This window comes from Trachinotus anak, unplaced genomic scaffold (genome assembly GCF_046630095.1).
Source record: "Trachinotus anak isolate AG129_WGS33_773 ecotype Australia unplaced genomic scaffold, CSIRO_AGI_Tana_v1 ptg000018l, whole genome shotgun sequence".
NCBI classification, from domain to species: Eukaryota; Metazoa; Chordata; class Actinopteri; order Carangiformes; family Carangidae; genus Trachinotus; species Trachinotus anak.
In genome coordinates, this window is record NW_027273869.1 from 18,094,746 (window position 1) to 18,115,039 (window position 20,294).

Consider the following 20,294-nt stretch of genomic DNA (forward strand, 5'->3'; position numbering starts at 1 on the left):
ACTGAGGCTTTGATACTTTCACAGTATTAATATAGAACCCAGACCTGCTTTATAATCAAAAAACACATGGAAATATCACTTTATACAATATGGGACCTTTAAGTAAAAGACCTGAATTCTTTAACACATGTATAGTATCAGGCTTTCATTATGATTTTGTGGCTGATGCTTCAGTATGTTCATTTTTTGCCTGGTATGGAAAGCATGATGGATGATAAACATACACTGTCATCAAAAAATGAGAACCATTTAGTCCAGCTTAGTGGTTGGGGGGCCATGACTCAGGTGGTTGAGCAGGTTGGACACTGATTCCTGGGTTAGTGGTTCGATCTTTGGCTTCCAGGTTTGCGTCAGGAAAGGCTCCGACGTAAAACATGGATGGTGATCCACTGTCGCCACACCTTACAGGAGCAGACATCAGCTTTCAGTGCACTTGCTCCTGGTTAAATACAGAAGGAAATTCACCTTCTGTAACTGTCAAAGTTTCAAAAGCTATCTCGTTCATTTGATGTTGACTGACATGATGCTAATGTGAAAGCAGCTACTGTGCTGTGTCTTCTCTTTTCATCCTGGGTCAACGCTCCTTTAAAACCCACAACAAGCTCTTTTTTCTGCTTGTCTTCTTCTTTTTGCATTTTCCCTCCTCTCAGCTGCAGTTATCTAACTGTTCGCAGTCTCCTACATGAGAAATTGAGCAAGCCCACTAGAGACATTCTCATAGGGTCTGGAGTGGGACTTGTCCACCAAGTGGGGGTAATTATGCAAATCCCTGCCTCATCCTCATTGGCCGGGGTCAAAGCTTTGATATTAATGATTAAGGAGCGATAGAGTGACAGCAGAAGAAGAAGAAAAGAGGGGGATTGTGTGGTAGCGTAAGGGATTTGAGGAAAAGTCTCCTCTACCACACACACCCCATGCACCACATCACATACACACATAATACACATGAGTGTGTGAGTGTGTGTGTGTTCGCTTTTCCCTCTTCAGTCTTCCCATGTTCATGCCTTTCTGGTATGTGTTCAGCAGGGGAAGAATCAAGCCCTTTATCTCTCAGCAGTCAACACTTCCCGTTTCCACAGCGACACGCTGCTGCGTAGCTGCAGCATCTGGGTTGTATCCGTAGCGACCCCGGATCCCTGACAGGCCGTAATCTGAAGTCACAGGCCGCAGCAGGGCAGATTCTGTTCTCTCTCTGTGTCTATGATCTTTTACTTCTATCCTCAAGAGGACCAAATGCCTCCACAGAGATAAGAAAAGATGAGCAAATTCCATCAAAGTGGAGACATTTACTGAACCTCCGTATGGGGATTGGATTTAAGAATACAGTTAACAATTTAAATGAGACTTCGGCTAAAAATAAGGTTAAAGGAATTCTTAGAGAATTGGCGTGTTAGTTGACATACTGTAACTTTTAAAGACAACACTCTGGATAGCACTTTCATGCTTTAACTGATGCTGTCTTTGATAATAATATCCTTCTGGCGCTGCCTAAGAAGTGAAGAGCAAGAACTTCAAGCAGCTCTTAAACTTTGTATCAGCCTGATAACCTTGTATGTACTCAGCCACTTCGTGCACGGCTCAGATAGACGAGCTATTTAAAATGCCGAGTGTAAAGGCAACCAAGAACCAAGAGTGATTGAAATCATCAGCTGTGTATGATTTCATATGTGGCCATTACAGATGACTAGTTTCTGCGGTTACAGTTACTTCACCAAGTTGGTTTGTCTTAAGAGCAAGTCAGAGTACAAGCACCAAAAAAACGACGTATTACATTAGTAGCAGAACAAAAAAGTGATTTGAGTGGCAGCTGAAGGCAATAATTTTCCACAGCCACAAGTATAACTTTGGCCTCTGTGGTTACCAAATTGCTGGTCTTCCTAGAGCCTGCTTGTTCTTGTCATTCAGGGAATAACTGTGGCTTTAAGAAGCTCATCACAAGCTCAGCATTGCTAACACCTGCCTAGCTTGAGTGTAGTTGAACATGTGTTAACAGATGTGTGCAATGCTCTTTCATAGTCCCCTCCCTCGGATACTTGAGGGCGTCTACGTCTCATTTAACAAGTGTGTAATGTGTTTTCTGCAAAGCTTAAGTCATGCAGGGCTCGAGTGCGTGAGTATTGGATCTCTGGGTTAGCGTCGTTAGCTAGCAGCTGCTGAAACCAGAGCCTCTCTATGAAGCCGCCTGAGCCCCGAGAGACCAGAAACCCTGCCAAAACTGAAGCAGGCCAAATCCTCCTCTCTTCTTTTCCCTCCTTCTACTTGCTCTCTGTCTATCCTCTTTCCCTCCTGTTCCCCTTTTTTCCTCTTCCCCATTCCCCAAGCATGAGCAATTCACAGTTAATTCAATTTTCCCCCGGCTGGGCTCACATGGGACAGCATTGGAATTCCGGTTTGTCATGATAAAATGATTACACGGCATTGTGTTTCTCCGGGCGCCTCCCAGCGCATTTATTAGAATCTGTCAGTGTCGATGTAGATCGGCCAGCCAAAGTGCCCGTCTCCACCGCTGCTCCTCGCCACTCCGCTTCCCCTTCCCTCCCCGAAACTGGTTATTCCTTATGAAATATGTCGCTCCTGGCAGACGCATAATCTGATTACATCCACTAGATTAAAAATATATTGAATTTTTTTTCCTTTGCTCTCCTCTCCTCTCCTCTCCTCACATTTTAACCCCTCTTTCTCCACCTCTTCCGTCCTCTTCTTCTTCTCCTTCTTCCTCTGGACTCTTTTTTCCTTCACATCACCTGCCCTCTGATGTCAGCGCTTCTTTAAAATGAGATATCATCCACCTCCAGTTAGACAGGTGATAATATGATGATTGATATGTTTTATCATTAATATTAAAGCTTCGATCGAAGCCTCATCTTTATTTCAAAGGCTTTTCCACACTGTGCTAGAGAGGAGTTTATTTAGCAGGTCGCACAGTCAGAAAACTATTTTGTGAAACTTTAAAGGTGCTTATCAGGAAGTTGCTTTTTTTTTTAGCACTTTCATAATCACAGTGATATATTAAAGAAACATGTTTTAAGTGCTGTTCTCAGTCTGATAACCATGCGACTAAAAGGGGCAGGATGGATTTCGTGGTAACAGAGTATTTAGTATGCATGGCATGCTAGCATGTGCACATGGTATGTATGAAGCGTTGAGCTGAGGCTGATGCCTGTGTCAATATGCAGACCTAGAGATTTTACAGAGGAAAATCTTTGGTTCTCGTGATCTGCAACATGTGCTAATATTAACAAACCTGCAGTAAGATAAAACTGTTCAGTAACATCTGCCTGGTCCTTGTGTTGGCAGCGCTCTGGCACATAGGGTCAGCAGATCTGGAGCAGAAGAACTGATTATGTACTGTAACAGTTAATGATGTGTTATTCCACATGTTGGTTTCGTATCCATTTGTTTAAAAAAAAAACAAGATTGCCATGAACAGTTTTACCCAAATGTTGCATCCTCATTCCCCCAGAACATTTAGTTGTTTTTTTTTTTTAAGTAATAGAAAGTGCTGAGAAAACATAGATTAGCTCCTGTTCTGCTCTAGACTCCCTTTGAGTGCATGGAAAAACAACAGAAATGGTAAAAAAAAAAAATCAGATTTTCATCCCTCTTTGAGTTTCTACATTATTTTTGAAAAAGAGCTACCAAAAATAATCATCCCTCTCTCCAGCTGACAGTAAAGGACGTTATATAAGAGACCCTCCTGCTCTGCCTGTGAATCACTCGCGTTCATTTCTGCACACAAAATAAAAAAGGTGATTAAAACTCTCTGACTGCAGGAAGTCACAGCTTCAACACACAGTTGTGTTTTCTGTAGGTGCTCCGGCCCCCCTCATTTCCTCACATCACCTTCACTCCCCTCCTCTTTCTGCCCCCCCCCAGCCTCTCCTCCCCTGTCTGGATAATATTACAGCTTATTATTTTTCATATTTCCATCCCTCCCTTTGCCCATACCGGCCTGTCAGTCAAGCTGTCAAGTGTGATTTGGAGCTGTCACTCCAGCTCAGCGTTTTGGGCGTGGGGGTCCAATGGCTTGTTTACTGAGATGTGTCTGGAGGTGTCACGCTGAATAAACCCACCTCACCCTCCTCACCCCTTCCTTCCCCATCCTCAAACCCCCTGCTCTGTGCACCCAGGAAACCCCTGTGGATGTGGGGGCTCGGGTGGCAGAGTGCTTGCACCGGGTGGGATGTGGCTAATGACCGTCTCCGAGTGCCACTGTTGATTTTGGGTGGTGGGTTTTAGCGTATGAACAGCCTGAGGTGCATGTGAGCATGAGTGTGTGTGTCAGTAAATGTGTGTATTCTCATTCTCTCAGCCAACCAATTACTGTCCCGAGGAGCCGACAGCTGTCGCCACCATCGTCTTCTCTTTCACCGCCATTGCTCTTCCTCCTCCTCCTCCTCCTTCATCCCTCCTCTCAGTTGACAGGAGGGAGTCGGAGGGGAGCCTCAGCCCCAGGTCCTGCTCCCATGGGGAGTCATTACACCACTGTGGGACTCTCTCTCTCTCTCACGCACACACACACACACATATATGCACAGAGCTACACACAACTCTGCCTCTTTCTATCTATCACTATGTCACTACATCCTTCAATTAAGCCTGTGGCTTTTGCTTTTGGGGATTTGATGCACATTCACGTGAACACACACACACACACACACACACACACATTTAATCCTAATGTTCCCTTGATATTTGTCTCCAGATGGGATTCAGTTTGGTGTGTAAGAGATGGTCGGAGCAGAGTGTACAGAAGTGACACTTTATCCTCAGCTGCTTCGAGTTTTGTTGTTTTTGGACAAAATCATTGAAAACTTTAGCTTTGTGTGCACACGGCGAGTCCTTCCCGGTGTGGGTGCCAGCGTGTGTGTCACCACCGAGGTGCCGTCCCTCCGCCGTGCTCCACTATCTCCCCCTCACCGCTCCCTTCTTTATCGGAGACTGTAATACAAACCAGATTGGCTTTATCTCACTTCTCTCACCACACACACTCTCCGGCCTACCCTGGCTCTTCCTCCCTGGCTTCCTTCTACATGTAAACACACACACATATACACAAACTCTGCTAGAGCTTACACATGCTATCAGTCTCAATCTGAGAGTGGATATGGCAGCTATTTCACTTAACCATGCAGGGTAAGAACGTTGGCGGTTGGGGTAAAAAGAGAATTTGGAGGAGCAGCAGAATATTTCACTTCAACCATGAATGCTGTGTATAGATAAGGAGCGCCTCACTCTGAGTGTGTAACTGTTTGTACATACGTGCTCACACGTGTGTGTCAGTCTTGTAGAGATTTACCTCCGACACACTCGTTAATCACAGAATTCATTAGTCACTGAGTCTCTAATTGTTTACTTTCCCCTGCGGCGGTACTACACAAGGTTGCCGGCCCTCCCTGTTACAATTTTGGAAGAACATAATGGTAAATTAATTTTCCAGGTAGCTCCAATTCGATTAGTCATTTCTGAGTACACTCTATTAGCCGGGAAATTGTGCATTTGGAAGTCAGAGTCTGGGTTTGATCATGTTGCTTACTTGGAAAAAAAGCAGAGACTAAGGGGGAGACAGAGAGAGACCCGGAGAGGAGGAGGAGGAGGAGGAGGAGGAGGAGGAGGAGGAGGAGCGGTGGAGTAATGAGGTGGAGGAGCAGTGGTCTGGTCAGCTTTGACTGACTCTGTAAAGAAGATTGAAACCCAGCAAGAGACGTGAGCGCTAAGCTAAATTGATCCATCAATAAAACTATAATCTACTTATAAAAGCAAACTGATTCACCAGTTGGCAGATACAACACCACCGATCCGACTAAAACAAGACCAGTAAGATAAACAATGGATCTAAAATGGAACCGCAGAACACTTGTGATCATTACTAACTGGCTACTGGATGTCTTCAGATTTTTAAAGGTACAGTCACTAACGTCTGCCTTTTATTCCTTATTATTTTATTGTTTACAAGTGTGCGCTTCACTTTCACATTCTGGCTCTTTGCATCTGCTTCATTAATGTGTTTGAAACAGACACGTATGACCACAGTAATGACACACAAACCAGAAGTGGAAGTGACCCATATAAATCTGTATTTTGACAAAATTCAAATCTCAGAATAGTAACGCCATATATCTATTTGGGTAAAAAAAACACTTTGCATAATATGGGACCTTTAGAACTGACCTATTTTTGTCAAAGACCTCTTTGGATCTAACTATGTTTTTAAAGAGAGAGTCACCCATTGACCAGCTAATGGGACAGCTCTCTCACTGCCTGATCCAACATGCTGAATCAGCCAAATGGCTGCTGATAAGGGACAACTGGAGCCACTGGTGCTGGACGCTCCGACCATCAGTGATGATCTAACAGCCTCTTGGCGTGTCAGGCCTCGTTCCTCCCTCCAGGAGCAACCAGGGCGTTGATGTTCCAGTTTTGTGCTCTAGATTGTGAACTGGATTCTGAACCTGGCTGAATAATTGCCTTCATGGTGTCGGACTGGACCTGAGTGAAGACAGTGCAGCTGTATGTATATGTATGGACTTATACAGTATATGCTGCCCATGCATGCATGTCACTTATTGTGTTTTTATGTGTCACGGCCTGAGCTGCATATGGATGAGCTAACACAGGGCAATCTGCGCTTCAAGGCGCACGTGCACTTGAACACGCACAAGCACGTCCACTTCTTTCACAATACTGAAATACAGATGCAATAGACCATATCACAAGTGAACTTACTGAAACTATGCATTATAGATCAACACACACCCTCTCTCTCTCTCACACACACACGCACACGTACACACACACACACATCCTCATTTCAATGAATCTCCACACATGCTCACACGACACATCACAAATGATGGGATTTAAACATCAACAGTATGAAATATTCATGTGTCAGTGCCAGCCGCTCGAGCAGAACTAACACCAAGGGGGATTTGCCTTCAGATCTGAGGATACTACTGCATTCATCCCTCTCTCTCCTTCTCTAACTCTCTCCGTCTTCCTCTCTCTCTCTTTCTCTCTCTCTCTCCTTGTTGTGTTGCAGCATTCAGAGCCATTGTCACGGTGTTGTGTACCACTGTGTTCCTCAGCATTGTTCTAGTTTTCTACGACATTGCCTTTCCACTCTCAAGTGTTGTGATGTCTGTCTTGGGGGTGAAGAATAACAACACGTGTCCTCGTCCTTCTTTACTCTTAACATGTGGGGAAGGCAAGGAGGGGCAAGTTAGAGAGAGAAACACAGGGATAGACAGAGGATTTAGACGACAGGACAGGGTGGTCAAAGTTTCACAACTCTCTACTTTGTCAGTTAAGACAACTTCAAAGCAATTGTTGAAAACTATTCTACAAAGTGCTTCACTTAAGGCAACAAATTAAAAACCAATACTGATTAAAGCAAATGGAAACACCTCTAGGTAAACAGAGGACCAGAAGTTAAGACCAGTTTCAGTAAAGCAAACGTTCTTTCAAACATACTCAAGTAAAACTGAGTAAACTCCAATAAATGTGTGTTTAAAGGTCCCATACAGTCTAAAGGTAGATGTCCATGTGTTTCTGATTATAAAGCAGGTCTAGGTTCTATATTAATACTGTGAAAGCATCAAAGCCTCAGTCCACAGAGAAATGCACACAGCCTGTATTCAGAAACTGAGCCTTAAAACCAGCCGTCAGGACTTCTGGAACTTTGTGATGTCACAACAAAGCAGTCACTACTCTCAGCCATGCTTCAAGCCCCGCCCACCTGGACCCACCAGCCAACCTTGCAGGATTTGGTTTCTCTGAGTGTTTACCTGAAATCTGCTATATTTTCATTAGATCACTCAGAAAACAGAGAGACTCAGAACCTCTCTTCTGATTGGCTGACTGACCTGTTGTTACTGGAGCTCCAGAGAGAAGCCTGAGAGAGGAAATGTAAACCTAATTTTTGGTTGTTAGAACCACAAATATATCTTATGGATATCAACTCTTCAAATAAAATACAGGACCTTTAAAAGAGATTTAAAGGATGAAATCATTATATCTTTTATTTAAAGTGTTCTCATAGGCGTATTACCAAAGGACCACTGTTCAGCCGGGCTGTTTAAGTATTGAGTCAACACCATTTACGAACTCAGTTTCTATTTCAGTTTCCTTTATTTCATCTGGAAAATTTACTCAGCATCAATGCTGCTTTCTAGGGAGTCCTCGCTACATACACAAACAATTAAAAAGCAAGCATTAGCAAGAGCTCCCAGAGCCTAAAATGCTGCATTTGTGGAAAACAACCCACCACAAGCAGCGATATGGAGCATTGCTACCCTGTAATGGTGCCTCTGAATCATTTTTGTGGTTATTTCTAGGGCATAAGCTCAGAGTAAAGACACATGGGTCATTTCTAAATGGCACAACTTAACACAAGAAGTAGAAATCGCCATTACAGACTACAGGGATTGGTCTGTTTACTTCTATAATGTGATGTAATTGGTACAAACTGGCTTTTAGGGTAGGATACAACATGGTGAGCCAACTTCACTCCATAGGGCAAGCAAAGGGTTGGATTATTTCATGGTTACATTTCATATTTACACCAACTAATCCAGGATGGTGTCACCACAAAATATTAATTGTTTTCTAAAGTGTCAAAATGTTCATTTCACTGGCAGAAAATTTGCACCTGCACTGGAGTTAGACATGTAAACACAGCCAGTTCTGGTGGCGTAATACTGAACCAGGATCAGTGGTTAAAAATTTTAATAACTTTGGATCTAGCAGAGAAAATCCAACACTTAAAAACTTGGTTCAAAGTATGAAACTACAGCAGCATAAGATTTAAAAAGTTTGAGGAGTTGTGGACAGAAAGTTGGAGAGTAGAAAAGGTAGGAGGTGTAAGGTAGAGAAGTTTGTGGGAGTCTTAGATTGCTCCGTGAAAGCGAGTGTGATGGAGTATACAGAGATACAAAGAGTGCCAATGGGGGGACTGGGGAGTCAGATATGGGTCCAGTGGTCATCGTTTCTCCTGAGATTCATCCCCTTTTCCATTTAAAAGATGTGATTACACCGCAACAATGCGCGCACACACTCTCACACACGCGCTGCCGGCAGTGGTGATCCAATTTAGGAGGTTAGAAGGGAGGGATAAGGAGATAGAGGGAGCAAAGAGGGGAGTGAAGGGGTGAAAGGCAGCCGTGTAAGAGAAGCAATGAAGGAGAGGAGGAGAGAGCGTTGCCTCTCTCTCTCTCTCTCTCTCTCTCTCTCTCTCTCTCTCTCTCTCTCGTTTGTCATTCTGTCTGCGCTGTATGCAGATGAGGAGCTAATATGATATCTCTGCTGAGCTGATGGATGTTTAAAATGATATGGCAACCCTGAGCAGCCGCGCCGCATGCTGCCTGCCAGGGATGGTGTGTGTGTTTGTGCGTGTGTGTGTGTGTGTGTGTAGTAGTTTGTGTGTGTCACTCACTGAAAGCCATATCCCAACCATCGTGGCAGTGACACATACTCTCAAACTTTCGACAACTTCTCTTCTTTTAGTTGCACTTGGTTAAAGGATAACTCAAGTTAGTGGAGGTTGTCATGGTGGTAATGAGAGGTGGGGGTGGTAGCGTAGAGTGAGTTAGTGGGGGAAGGGCTGATTGGATTCTCCACAGAGTCGGGTCTTATTTTCATACCTTTGTCCATCACTAGTATTGTACAGCTCATGTTGTACCCGAGTTATTTGCAGGGATCTTAGCGACTTTGCTAAAAAGAAGGCAGGTGGGATCATGAGAAACACAAGCATTTCCAGCACCTCGCGGTTAGATGTAAACATCCGCCACAGATTACGCACCGACCTCCTGATTCAACGTCAGCTTGTTCCAGCCTGTCTGATCCTCTCACTGCTCGTGTTTCTCTTACAATGTTCCCGACATCAGGCAGCAAATCCTCACATTGGAGAAGCTATAACCAGTGAATGTTTTGGATTCCAACATTTACATCTATTATTTATTAATTTTAAGTGCAATCTTCTTAAATTCAAGTGCAATATTCCTGTGTGCTCTCGTAGAGTAATATTCTGTATGTCTCCTCTGTTTGACTGTCCTGTTTCTTTCTTCTTTGTTTTCTGTTTGCACTGATCAACTGTAGCACCCCTCATTTCCTTGTATTCTTGTACAATGACAATAAAGCCTTTCTAATTCTAATTCAAATTTCATGCCGACACTTAGATGAGACGATTGGAACCAGCTACCCATCACCAGTTACAGCTAGCAGCCATTTAGCCTAGCACAAAGACTGGAAACAGGAGGAAACAGCTAGCCTCGCTCTGTCCTAATCTAATAAAGTACACCTGCCAGTGCTGCTAAAGCTCACTGGGTAAAATATTGCATCTTGCTGAAGTAAAACTAAAGGTAATGCATTGGTCTATTTCTTGGCTTTTCATCACCTTCAATTCTGCAGGCAACTAGCAGTGAAACCAGAAATGGTCATTTCATTGCTTTGGTTTTTGTACAGCAGTAATAACATCAACTAGTTTTAAGCACTGGAAATCTTTGAAAGTGATAGTTGGGGTTATTTGACAAGGGGTTGTGTGAGGAACTCATCTATAGTCAGTGCCAGTTTAGAGAAGCAGCTTGGAGCTCCAGCACAGAAGCTGAGCGATGTGTTGCTATGGACGGGGCCATCCACAAAAACACGTTCTGGCCCCAGAAAAAAGTCAGTATCGGTTTACGTGAGCACAATACTTTGAATATTTTTACTGCTGTATCTTGCTGTCAAACAGCCCTACACTTTCTCAACCATTGAACTACCATATTACAGCTCACAAGCACAAGCATGATACAGCATGTATAACTACCTCACACATCCCCACGTCAAATAACCCAAACTAACACTATAATAACCAGGATTTCTGTTTGGAAAATCATACCTGAGACAGTCAAATGCACATCGACGGTTTGTTGTGGTGGAACCTGTGTTGTGTCGATCAATATTCAATAAAACTGCATAATATTCATCAAATTAAAGGTCAGCATAGATAGTTGCTGGCCAGTGGAAGATTTCTAAGAAATCACTAAAGCTGACATAGATGATTATTTTAAATCTACAACAGAGTTCATATAAACAGTGTGCATCTGGCTGTGTGTGTTTTTTCCACATTGTCATGGTGGTAATGAGAAGTGGGGGTGGCAGTGAAGAGTGAGGGATTGGATTCTCCACAGACTTCATTAGTTAAAACAAAGCCAGTTGTCCATTTGGGCTCTTTCACAGCCTAATTGATATTGATTTACTGATTTGCTCAAGGGTGATTTAAAAGCATGTTTGGTGTAATCGTCAATGCTGCTTTTCCTCTGCTCTCTCTCTGAAGAAGGCATTAGCACTCCATCCCTCTGCTAACCAATATAACTCTGTCTGCTCTCTGATGAAGTGTTTTCCTCCTCAAGTTGACTTTTCTCTTCAAATCATACTTAACAACTCGTGGCTCTTTACACACCGTCTCCTCCCACTTTGTCATTTTATCACCGTCACATTATTTTATGACATAATTGAGAAAAATCGAGGGAGATAATTCTCTTTCTACCTAATTTCCCTCCGTGATCCGGGCTTGTCAGTGCAAGGAATTAGTGAGTGTTATCTTTTCGTTGTGGACTCTTCAGCCACGATAGCACTGATAGATCGTCACCATCCCCCATAACTGGATAATGATAGTTATCATAAATGGTTAGCGGTTGGCTAAGTGAAGCATTGAGCTCAATGGCAGTGGTGTTAGCGTTAGAATGAAGGAGGCCTTTTATCATGTTGATGGATGGCAGGCCTGTCTTTAATGTGACATGTTATGATCATATCAATTTGTCCTCAGTTCTCATCGACATCACTTTATTGCCTCTCCGTCTCCCTCGGTCCATCATGCCACACTGTAAATTCAGACTTGAAATGGCAGCGTGCCACAACGCTCCATAAAAAAGCATTCCTCTTCCTCCACTACTCTCCACCCTCCCCTCTCCCACCTTTCTCCCTTCTTCTGTCTGGCTTCTGCTCTTTCTTTCTCTTTAATCCACCTGATTTCCACTCTATGTTGATACCTCTCTTGCTCTATTTACTGTCCTCCTCCCCTCAATCCTTGACAGGCATCGGCAGGCAGCCTGAACGAAAGAGTGAAGGAATCAGACTGGGATTAAAATGTAATATCAGACTATTAAAGAGATTAGTGGTTGACATTTCGCTGTCTGAGCTACCCCCCAGATTGGGGGATAGCTCAGACTCATGGCATTCATGATATTGATTTATTTCCGGGGTTCTTTTATCTGTCCACGTTCACATGGACAGCAATAGATCTGATATGGTGGCCTTTTATGAGGCACCTTGTCACTGGGGGCCTTTGGCGCTAAGTAACTGCCAACCGGTTGCCAGGAATGATTGTTTAGGGAAGTGAAGTTTATTCATCAAATGTGTAGTTTTGAAAGAGCAGCAACACGAGGATGGATGAGGACAAGACTGATTTTCGTTTCTCAAGTAGACAAAAGCAAGGTCCCGGTATTGAACCTGCTAATGAAAGCCTCAGATGGAACAGCTTCGCCACAAAAGGGGCTTAATTATTTCCAATTATGACAAACCATCATTTCTGCTCAATTATGTTGCACATCCTCAATGCTAACAAGGTAGCAGGACGTGATCGAGGTTCCCTATTAGTCTCTCTGTCAACACTTTTACAAAGAGACATGAGCACCACAGGCCCGCCATCAAAGGAGAACATCTGATCCACTCCCACTCCTTTGATACATTCCTTAATATCCATCCATCCATCCATCCATCCATCCATCCACTTTCTGGTTTCCTGGCAAGTGTGTTTAGAATTGTTTAAAAGGGCACCAACAACAAACCAACATCTGGGTTTTATCAGCACTGTTCAAAATGTAATGACACATATAGCAACCACACATCTTTATGTTGCTGCATTTCCATGTCGTAACTAGACGTAAATACAAGTTAAAGTGACAATAAATACAACTTTCATTTGTGGCTGTTGTACAAACACTATGATACACTCCAGGGTGTCCTGATACAGGTACATGGTCTGCAACAAGGAAAGGCTGTCATCACTGATGTCAGTGTTGGTAGGAGACAGGATGTGGCCTTCGGGGTTAAAGACGTTTTACAAACAGCCTCCTCCCTAAGTCACTTACTGACATGGTATAACTTCGCTCTGCATCCGTAGTTGCTACTGACAGTCGTCATGCTTCTTATGATTTATGTTTGTTATTATGAGTTAATTAAGATGTTATTCATGCAGATTCATGTTTACTGTAATAGACATAGACATAAAGATGCACAGTGGTTTGTGACTTGACCTGAAAGTCACTTGATTGTGCAGTTCAGTTATGTTTTGACTGCATGCTACACTATATAAATACCTGTGCTGTATATATGTACATGTATAATATATATGTCAGGTTAGAAAGAATATTACCTGTAATTGGCTTCGTTAGCCTGATGTGTCCTCCCTCAGACTTCAGTAGTTAAAGAAGCCACAGTGCCACCTTCAGGAGTGGAGGCCTTTAAAATGACTGGCATGAATGGAAATATAACAAAACATATGAAAACAACTGTTCAATATCTGTGTTGAATATATTCTTCATCCAGCCCCACTCCTCACATCCAATTTCCCCCCCTCTATCCCGTCTCCTGCAACCTTCGTCCTCCCTCCATGTTCACTCTGCACGATCTTATCATCCAGCCACCGGGTAATGGCCTCACTCTGGGCTCCACACGCTCTGGCATCACATCCGTCGCCCCAATCAACACCTTAATGTATCTCAATTTAACCACTATTGTAACACACACATGCACCCCTGTCTCTTTCCCTTTCAGCCTGTCTGACACACAGAAACACACACACACATGCAGTTTATTGTGTTGCGAGCAGTGACGGGTCGGGGAGGGCGGCATCAGTAATGCGTGACGCGTGCCTCCATAACGCCGGCCTCATTTGCATGTGTGAGGAGGTCTGGGCTAATGGAGCTGATCTGTTGCGCTGTTATTAAATGGGGAAAGAGAAGAGGAGGTGAGGGAGGTGGCTGGGTGGAAGAGGAGTTGGGGGGGGGGGTTATTAAAGAGGAGGAGGAGGAGGAGGGAGGGAGAGACAAAAAGAGGGGAGGTCTTCTCTTTTCTCCCACAGGCACGATGGATGAGTCAGGAGTCTCCCACTGCACTGAGTTTAGGTTGTTGTACAATTTGCAGTGGCCACACGGCAACACACACATGTAGAAACTGTGCACGTTTGTGTGTGTGTTGTGACCAGTCTGCATGCCCTTTGAATATCAGGAAGTAAATGAGGCCTAACAGACAACTACCACTTCTCCCTTTTGTTCACCCTTTACCACTCAGGTCGTTTCTCTCGCTGCATTTAAATGTCCTCAATATGTCACACATGCATGCATGAACACATGCATCCCTGCTAACACACATGTGGTTCGCTTGCGTGCACACACACGCACACACACACACACACACACACACACACACACACACACACATGCGCACACACACACACACACAGTGAATAGCACCTGCCAGGGCACGTGATTCAGAGCCTTTTTATAGCACACACACTTTTACTGCTGCGTGTTGCAGTGTAATGGCCGTTACCCAGCATTCCACCATCAAACTGTTCATCAGTGTCGTTCCCTCTGAACTGCTGACTTATAGGTTGTAAAGTAATGTTTTATTATTGCAATGATCTTTTATAGTTTCCATACTGAAATCAACAGTCCTGATGTTTCATTTTTCATTATGTTGCATTTGGATGAGTGAACCAGTGGGATGTTGTAACACTGCAGCTTGTAGCCGTATGACAGAATAAAAGGGTTGAAATATGTTGATAGTCCTCAAACTAAGGGAATGAAAATTTATGGTTTTAGTGACTAATTCTCAGGTATCAGCCCTCAGGTCCTGACAAGTTTTTAAAGTAAAATAAAATAACAGAATCACCTCCTCCACTGTCTGTCCACATGCTTCCCAAACAAACAACAGTTTTGCTGAATTATGGCTGAACACATTGCTTCTGGCAGCGCTTCAGAGCTTCCAGGAGGACGATGGCGTGACATGGAAGTGTTAGATTCAGTCGTTTTTCTTGGCCAAACTATGATTTGCATTCTGAGCGTACAGATGGACAGCAGACGGAAGTTTCTTTCTACAGTATTTACATCTGTCACCATAAAAACCATTTTAACTGACCACAAATCAGTTAAAATCGACTTGACCACAGCTGCTTTTCTGCCTCAGTGAGGAAATGACAAACCACCTTGCAGGCACCTTTGATTTTGGGTGGATCATCCCTTTATGAGTAAAAATGAATACACTGTATGAACTATTGAGTCACTCCGAGTTGCGTCTTTCCTGATGCACCAGCATGCACCGTGAACGCAGCATCAGTGTGAGGATGATTAATGAAATGGCAGCTCGTCTGTGTCGCTCAGGTCTCGATGTCGTCCAATCCTCTTCCCCCTTCAGCGCTTTGGCACGGCCGTCTAAGAGACTCATCCTCCAATGGGAGAGTGTAGATCCTTCTGGAGGCGGGCCAACAGCCCACATCTGACATCATCTTCAGAGTTGGCACAGTTCAGCAGAATGACACTGGCTGTGTCTCACACACAGACACACACACATAAATACACACCTGCGATGGAGATAAGACGAAGAAGGAAGTGGGAAGTCTTTGGAGGGTGTGAAAGTCAAGTGTGTGAATGTATTTATCAGTGTTTTAAAGAGTGTGTGTGTGTGTGTGTGTTTGGGCGTGCTGATTGGTTGGGGATTGTGGGTACTGTATGTGAAGCGGGTTGTGTATATGTGAAAGGCAGGATGGCAGGTGAGAAGAAGAGAAGTGTTAAAATGAGAGAGAGATAGTGTTAGAAAGACACAGATGGGATGCTGAGAGGAGGAGGAGGAGGATGAAGGAGGGAAAACCATTTGGAAGAAAAAGAGGAAGTGAACAAGAGGAAACGCTGTTTGGGCTTTCAGCACAATCAGATATTAAAATGATCCAGTTCTGAGACGATTAATCAATTAGTAAATCCGAACTGAAACTTCATGAAACATGCTCTTGTTTCAGCCTCTGAAAGGTCCCATATAGTCTAAAGGTGGATGTCCATGTGTTTTTGATTATAAAGGAGGTCTAGGTTCTATTATTAATAGTGTGAAAGTAAGTAGTATGTGGATATCAACACTTTAAATGAAATGAAGGAAATGTGTAAAATATGGGACTTTAAATGTATGGATTTGATTTATCTGATTTCTGTCATTGTAAATTGAATATCTGTTGGTTTCCTTGCATTTTAAAGACGAAATGATTAATACATATGTACAAACAGATTAAATTAATGATGAAAATTTCTTTAATTGCATCCCTAACTTGATCCCAAACACATAATCAAGTCTGAACATTGATATATTGAGTAAAGCCACAAACGTGCACTTCAGTGACCAGGCTTGTTTTAGTTTTATGTAGTAGCCTGATGTCTTATAAATGAGAAATCTGGTTCCTATAACCAGGATTTAGAGAAACCTGAATTCTCAGGCAAGAGTTCACAGGTGACTGCAATGCATGTGAAATCACTGTAGCTCCAACATGGGAGTGGTCTTGTCATCCATAGTGTTCACAAGTGCCTGTGAGATCTGGCTCATGGTGTCTCCTTTCATGTAGTACTAATGCAGAGTGTGTGTGTGTGTTTGTGTGTTTGTGTGTGTGTGTGTGTGTGTGTGTGTGTGCGCGCGCTTGTGTCAGGTCTTCTGTTAATCACAGTATGTCCAAATATGCCCGTGGTACTCGCCGGGTCCTGCCACCTGCTCCGTCTTTGCGGCGGCTCTGGCACCGCCGCCCCGAGGAGTTCCTCACATTTCAGCTTCGTTTTACGTCTCTCGCCAGGCCTGCGGCGGCGAGACGCCGGCAGGAGTTTGCGCATGGGTTCACACACGCCGCCAAAAAGCTGTCTGTCATGAACCATAAGTCTGGCTGGTTTCCACCTGGATGCTGTTTTACCATCTGTTTCCATATCAGTGATCAATTCTGACCCACATCTTGTGGGCTTGTGCAGAACAACACAGGGCGGTTGATACTCCAGAAATCAGACAGAAAAGCTTTTTTCTTTTTAACAAAATCATTAATTGGTTTGTATAGAGATGTGTATTTGTTAATAGTCATGTAGTGAGGAAGCTAATAAGAGTCTGATCAATTTAAAGGCGAGCACAACAGTGCAGTTTATTGTCATCAGAATAAAGTGAGGAAGACCTGGGCAGTTAGCGTTAGCATAGATAGCAACATGACTGAAAAGAAAAAGACTCCCACGCTCACAGCAGAGGCCACACAGTTTGATTGACAGGTCATCTGTGGGAACATCAACGGGAAAACAAACCGCACTAATGAGAGCTCACAGAGATTCATTTTTAAAAACAAAGCTTGCATACGAAAGCTGCAGGAATCCACATGTTGTCAGCGCAGTTCCAAACACTAAGAGCAAGAAAGGAGCGGAGTTATTTGCTCCTAATGGTGAGAGGAATGATTATTATCCGACTGGACATGAGAGTAAATGACTTCATAAATGACCTTTTTTCAGGTTACATCTGATTTAGACTCATATCTGGAAAGAATTGCACTTTTTCAAACCCATGCCTTGAATTTAAAATCCTGTTCGCTCCGGATCTGTCAGATTACATCATCCTCAGCTAACAGCAACTAAGTAAGAGGAGTTTTTGACTGTGTCTTTAGTGTCATCACACTCATGAAGTTACTTTAATGAAGTTTTATTGGGGTCTTTATATCTGCCTCTGCTACATTTAAGCTGCGGTGCATGTTTTAATATCCAGCTTAATAAGTAATAAGAACCACAGAGTGTAAACGTTGTATATATGTATGTAGATTCAAAAATATGAGAGATGGCATGTGTGAGTGTAGCGGAGCTTTATGTGTAGCAGTTTATGAGTGTGTGTGTGTATGTGGTGTGTAAACCTGTGAGTGCAAGCAGTGTGTGTTTGATGTTCCATTTACCCTTTTTCATAATTCATGGCAGTGGGAAAATGGACTGAAGCGGAGGTGGCTATTGTGTGTGTGTGTGTGTGTGTGTGTGTGTGTGTGTGTGTGTGTGTGTGTGTGTGTGTGTGTGTGTGTGCAGCAGGATAACAGGATGAGCGTTCTGTGGTCGGAGATGAAACAGACAAGAGTGTGTGTTTGAAATGCAAAGAGTGGTGATAGCAGTGATTGGCCACTGTGTTGAGGAGGAGCAAGGAGGTTTTTCTCATCATTTCATCATAATACACACACACACACACACTCGCACTCTCTCTTACACACACACACATTCAGTGGTTATTAATGGCATTATTGTTAATTCATTATTATTTTATTTACCTCTATGATGTACAATCTGGGCTAATACAGCACTACTCTGAGCTCTGGGGGTTTTGTGTGTATGTGTTGCACTGAGTGTAATGGCACACACACATTCATACACACATGTCTAGTGGTGGGGCCTGGGGACCAATTTATTTACATGCAGTGGAAGAGGAACGAAGAAAGGGATAAAACAAAAAGGGAAGGAGGGAGAAGGAGGAAACAGCAGGGAATTATGGAGAAAATCCATTGGAACGGAAGTTCCTCAACTGTTCCCAAGGACAGACAAGGCCAATTTACTATTTAGATGGCTGTGTGTGTGTGTGTGTGTGTGTGTGTGTGTGTTTGTTGCCAGTATCATATTTGGTTTCCATAATATTTCTAGAAACACCATCCTTTGTTTGAGCTCAACTGTTCCACTTAATAATAAGCAAAACATAAGATAAAACTGCAAAACTCTGCATCTCCTTGTTTCAATTATGTAAAAAGGCAACAACAGACAACAGGGCATCATCTACATATGATGGAATCCTAATCTGGGAATGTTTACTGTATATCGTCACAGTCCTGTAAAAAAACAAGCCCATTGCTCATCTGCGAAGCAGCTTTTTACGACCACTAGTTACATTTTATTGTCAGGTGACCTCTAGTGGCTGTAATAATTATAGCAGGAGCAAAAGAGGAAGTCAGGTGACGTAGTATATAGATCGTCTTAGGAGGAGGTCTGGTTGGGTGGATGGGTCAACAAAAGACAGGACCACCGTCCATTTCCTGTTTCAAACCGATTGTCCGTTCCGCAACCTTAACTTTGTGTTTATTATTGTAGCCATGACAACAAAGGTTCACAGACAATAAGGAAGTTCTTTTTTTAACCCAAGCCCATGATTTTTTCCGAAACCTAACTAAACCATGACTGTTCCACAACATTAACCACAAGTTTATTGTTGGTACCATGACGACAAAGGTACGCCTGTAGGTTGTATTATTGTCACCATCACAACAAAGGTTTAGCCATTTTACTGTGTTGTTGCACAGTATTTCACAGTATTTACGTTTCATTAATGCAGTAAAAACAGTAACACTTTGATCACAAAAAGAGACCACAGTGAGAGCAGAATGTCATCAGCGTACAATGAGAAAATAGGGGTTTCAATTATTGGAAATAAGATGTTAACCTTTGCTTGCCGATTTAAATGTTTTATTTTTTTAGTAAATTATTTTTTCTGTCCATAGCTTTTCACAAATCTGTATTTCTTCTTGACTTACAGGCAGGACGCCAGCGACCTCTCTGGACCGATACAAAGGTACCGTTATACATCTGTTCTTCTTTTTCTCTCTCCTTGCCTTTTAGCTCCTTACTTCTTTTCTTCCCTTTGGTCTCATCCTCAATGAGGCATGCAGTGTATCTCCAGGCTTCAGGCCAAAGACTGACTACTGACTACCACGCTGGAGTGCTGTTGGTGGTGATTTTGGGTGGGATAACGTAGAAGGACAGGACACAGATGAGGCGAGGTGGTGGGTGAAGAGAGAGAGAAATAAAGGGAGAGAGAAAAGGGAAATTGGAAAGGAGAGATGTGATGTGGCTTCAGATCTACGGCCGAGGAGGGTCATTAAACTAAACCCTTCGGCGACAGAGCAGCAGATCAAGTGAGGGGAGGGCAGAAGGGGGGAAGAAGGTTTAAATAAGGGCCGATCCTAAAATAGCAAAGACCTATTTCTCATCTGAGGCAGAGTTAACAGGAAAAGGACGAATATCCTGCCCTGAAAACCATCACCCCCCCCCCCCCACACACACACACACACACACACACACACACACACCCCACCCAACCCCCTACCCTATGTATTTCCAACATGGTGAGAGATAGTGGATGAGAGAAAAAAAAAAAAGCAAGGACACTTTTTCATCTGTACGATCCATTTAACATCACAAGAGCACCCATGAAGAATTATAGTGCAGCTGTAA

The 20,294-nt window shown here is 43.3% G+C and overlaps 1 protein-coding gene across 22 annotated transcripts in view; it reads left to right on the forward strand.

Moving 5' to 3' along the window:
• The window catches only part of LOC139635396 (CUGBP Elav-like family member 2), a 464,890-nt gene that overhangs the window by 286,276 nt on the left and 158,320 nt on the right, over positions 1–20,294 (forward strand). For all 22 annotated transcript variants that reach the window (XM_071502685.1, XM_071502681.1, XM_071502682.1 and 19 more), the window contains one exon: positions 19,597–19,632. In XM_071502685.1, the coding sequence (XP_071358786.1) occupies positions 19,597–19,632 (36 nt within the window). The remainder of the gene's footprint in view (positions 1–19,596; positions 19,633–20,294) is intronic.